Source organism: Medicago truncatula, chromosome 2 (genome assembly GCF_003473485.1).
Source record: "Medicago truncatula cultivar Jemalong A17 chromosome 2, MtrunA17r5.0-ANR, whole genome shotgun sequence".
In the NCBI taxonomy this organism is placed as follows: domain Eukaryota; kingdom Viridiplantae; phylum Streptophyta; class Magnoliopsida; order Fabales; family Fabaceae; genus Medicago; species Medicago truncatula.
This window is the reverse complement of record NC_053043.1, coordinates 8016434-8020704: the sequence shown is the minus strand read 5'-3', so window position 1 is coordinate 8020704 and position 4271 is coordinate 8016434. Positions and strand designations below refer to the sequence as shown.

Here is a 4271-nt window from a genome sequence, read left to right as displayed (position 1 = left end):
ACTTGTTTCTGCATTTATTACAAAATTCCAACATATATTGAACACATTATTATAAATAAATGCATTAAGCTTGTTTTGCTAAAAAATAATAATCAACCTTGTTCTAGAAACTTATTATGTTCCATGACACCATGGTATCAAACTTGGATGAATTGGAACGAATCTATGAACAACCAACCATACTCATATCGCCAAACAATTCAGCTCACAAGCTCAATATATTGCTTCAATTAGTACCACTTAGATGAAATGCATATTTAGATCATATGGAAGAGCATACATTTAAACTGTTTGGTGGTTAGAGGCCAACAGTTTGAGCCGGTGAAAAATTGAATCGTCGATTCATTCATGAAAGTCAGCCAGCGCTTTATAAACTAAATGAGGTAATTTTGCAACAGCTGAGGAAAAGTACTTTTGCCCTTAGTTTTGTAAAGAGTTTTGTGTCAGATCTATTGCAACTTATAGATCTGCGTGATTTGTAATTTTGCACTTTCTGCACACCGAGATGTGAAAAATGTTGCGAGAAAAACATAAACATATTTTCACATCAGGATTTACATTTTTTTTCTTTTGTCAAGGGATTTGAGAAGCAATCTTGTTTACCTATCATTTGACTGTAATGTGATGGCACCCATATTGTTCGGATTGATGTCCCACGGCACACACTCACAGACATAAGGGGGATTGCCCATTCAACCTTTTCAAAATGCGGGTTTTTGAAAATCAGCTTGTAGCATTTTAAAAATACTTTGATTCAAGTCCCTTAGGTCATTGTGTTTTATAACACTGCTCGGATGCATTAGTCGTGTATATATATTTTACTATGTATTTTGGAACATCCTTAGATGCATTACAACAAATAAAAGAATAAATTAATTTGATGGAACAAATCTACAAAAATGTATCTTTTTCTTCTATCTTTTCCTGGTAATACAACTACTTTCTTAATGTGTAATTAAACAAGCTGATATTTATTCATGCAGTTTCCTGCTAAAAGTACTGTTCAAATCAGAACTTCAGCAAGTCGTATGTTACTTGAATCAACTAAATTTCAACTAGGCTGACTTTAATACAACTGGAGATCTCAAATATTTTACACCATATGCCGCACTAGATGCTACTGTTGTTGAAGCCACTAACCAGCTGCACCAGAAAATGAACCAAGTTCAACAAATGGGGAAAACATCAACACAAGGGCAACCAAAATTCAAGCCGAATTCATCTTAGAAAAAAAAAATCTGCTCAAATTACCTTAGATAAGTAATGTATGATTGAGTTTCTGGGGTTCCAAAATCGGGTTGAAGAAGAGCTGCAGCAACTAACGCTAACTGGAAAACCGTATTCACCTGTCCAAATTGGTATTCCTCAGAAAGTGGGATAAAAGAAAGGAAAACTATTACCTGTCTATAAACTATTTTCTATTCTAACCACATGCTGCGTTTTAATTTATGAGAAAAAAGTTCTTTTTTATGTGTTGGTGGATGAGTAAGGAGTTAAAGAATGGTAATTGTATAATATGAAGCCTTACTTCACAAGTCTATACCCTGGTCATGTTCCCAAACAGTCATAAAGATGAGGTGGTTTTATTCAAGATGGAAAGGTAAAAGTCGGTAAGTATGTGGATACTCAAACGCAGAAGAAAAATGAAAGTAGAAAACTAGATAGCTACCCTAAAACATTTATAAGAGACTGCGAAGGTTCTGTGCATGTATGTACATTACAATCATGATCCTAAAATTCAACAACATGGGAAACATGATAATGTGGTGATAAAACTGCTTTACAGAAAGCTACTCCAACCTAAATGTCCAAGCCCCTGCTCTGAAGATTAAATTCAAACGCCAAAAATGTGTTACCTTGCTTATAAAGAGTGGTTCAACTTTTTGGCGACCGGCCCCATCAAGGTTAAAAAAATCAGACCAGCTTTTCCACTGAGATCAGATAACCAAATAATCAAGATTATATTGTGATCTCTAAAAATCCTGAAGCTGAAAGAAAACACACAAGCCGAGAACCACATTCTAATTTCATACCTTCCAACCCAAGCTACTAGCTCTTTGAAATATTGCACCGCCAACAAGGAAGGTGTCTCGGAACACAACAAGCCCGACAAGTCCAGCTGCGAAATCAAAAACCAACATGAATAGATTTGCACAACATAGATGGAATACAAAGCAATATATGTGTTCTCAAGTTTAAATGCTATACACTGAAACCACTATATGAATACAAATGCTCACTACACCCTTCTCTTTCAGTTACTGAACTCATTAAGCACAAACAGTATATAACTACGAAAATATAGTCAAATCTACACTTGATTGCCAGCCCAGAATAATTAAAGATCTTGTTCCAAGGAGAAAAGATGTTGCACAACTTGGTTTTAACTCACACATTACAAAGAACATATATTATTTCTTCGAGTTAAAGAAACCATAAAAAAACACAAACAAAACTACCAGCTACCATAGTGAAGCACTACTTACGATGCAGTAGATCTTGATGAACCATCGCAACAGCAACACAACCAATAAGTACCTATATAATTGTAAACATACCATCAAACAAAATACAACCTCAATATCTAGCTAACATACACAGTGCTTATAAGAAGAAACTATAATTCATTGATACCTTATCAGCAAGGGGATCAAGATAGGAACCAACTACAGAATCAATCTTCATCTTCCTAGCCACATACCCATCAAGCTACAATTATGCCACATAAAAAAAAAAATGAAAAATTTAGCATATAAATCTACACATATATGGTAATTTGAAAAAATGACATAATTGAATATAAACACGGTGTTGTGTCAATAGTCAATGTCGAACATAACACATGTTAGACACCAAACACATCTTCGATCGGAGGTGTCAGTGCTGCTACAAAGATATGAATTCAGCAAAGAGTGAATAAGGTTACATTACATTATCTATTATCAAATCATTTCAGCATATAGAGGTGCTTAAAATGTACATGCCTCAAATCACAATTTTAAAAAAATGATATTTTTTTTCATACCCAATCAGACCCACCAGAGATAGCCAACCCCACCATAGCTGAAGTATACATATCATTCACAATCATCCTACAAAAAAAAACATAAATCAAATCAACACATGAGAAAAAAAACAAATTTTCAAATTATTTCAAGCAAAATTCACAAAATACTTACCATCCAAGAAAAGGACCCGAAACCAATCTCGCAAAAGAAATCAAATTTGGCGCATTGAAAAAAGTATAAAAAGGTGAATTTTGCGGTGAATTGTTGAAATTGGAATCAAGACGACGATGGTTTGGTAAAGGGGTTGTTGTGATCCGAAGAAGGTTAAGATTAACAGCGTTACGGCGAAAAACAACGGCTTTAGCGTGATGATAAAGAGGGGTAGCGGATTGAGAAAGCTTCCAAGGCGGAGAAGCGAGGAAAAGGGGGCCGCTGTGATGAGAAGGAAAGAGAAAAAGCGCGTTGTGGAGTAATGGAGAAAAGGGAAGAGTGATTGTTGTTGAGGTTGTTGGTGTGAGGAAGGTTCTAGCTATGGTGTTTGAGTTTGTGAGGATTGATTTAAGAGACCTGAAAATCACCATTGTTCAACAACTTCGAGCATTTCTTCTTACAATTTCTGGTAATTTAGGTTTTGTTTTTGTTTTCTCTCTCTTCTAAACTTGGGTCTTTTTTTTATTTTACTTTTCTTTTGGATTGGAAGAAAGGGTTTTGTTTTGGGTTTTAGATAAAGATGGATGTGTATAATATTATTATTTTGACTACAATGGATTGATATGATATAAATATATGCTTGGAGATTTCCAGCAAAAAGAAAAATATATACTTGAAAATTGATTTTTATTACTGGTAAAAGAATTGTGCACGTGAGCTTAGCTCGATTGGTCGGGGATATTGCATAATATACATAAGAGTCAGATTCGAACCCTGAACACTCCACTTATTTCTAGCCGTTAGGTTACTTAACAAAAAAAAGAAGTACAGACACTCAATAAATATATCTACTATTTTATACTTAACGATTCTTATTTATACACATCGTTCTAATTTTCATTATATCTCATCTTGTAAGTGTAACTTAATTGATAGCTACTAAGAATATTATATGTAGCGTCAAAGTTGGACTCTAAATTCATCACTTCCCCATATGTTAATCTAGCCATTAAACTATCTTACAATTTTTTTTATCATCTCTTTGCCTTTAATTTCATCTTTTAATCAATTATTAAATAAATTTTATTTTACAAAAAATTTGGAGGGCTATTC

General features: G+C 34.0%; 1 protein-coding gene across 1 annotated transcript; it reads right to left on the bottom strand.

Moving 5' to 3' along the window:
* Positions 1-850: 850 nt before the first annotated feature.
* Positions 851-3655, bottom strand: LOC25486128 (cardiolipin synthase (CMP-forming), mitochondrial). The gene is made up of 8 exons (XM_013607337.3): positions 3180-3655; positions 3026-3092; positions 2635-2709; positions 2487-2538; positions 2034-2119; positions 1857-1931; positions 1252-1346; positions 851-1143 (listed from the first exon to the last, which is right to left on the bottom strand). Exons 1-8 carry the CDS (start codon positions 3587-3589, stop codon positions 1056-1058), a joined length of 948 nt encoding a protein of 315 aa, XP_013462791.1. The 5' UTR covers positions 3590-3655; the 3' UTR covers positions 851-1055.
* Positions 3656-4271: the final 616 nt, after the last annotated feature.

Excerpts from the sequence above, each read along its gene's own strand:
- LOC25486128 (XM_013607337.3), bottom strand. The coding sequence starts at position 3,589 with ATGGTGATTTTCAGGTCTCTTAAATCAATCCTCACAAACTCAAACACC. Across the intron at positions 2,539-2,634 it reads TTGATCCCCTTGCTGATAAG|GTACTTATTGGTTGTGTTGC; the intron begins GTATCAATGAAT and ends ACAATTATATAG. Across the intron at positions 1,932-2,033 it reads CTAGTAGCTTGGGTTGGAAG|TGGAAAAGCTGGTCTGATTT; the intron begins GTATGAAATTAG and ends ATCTGATCTCAG.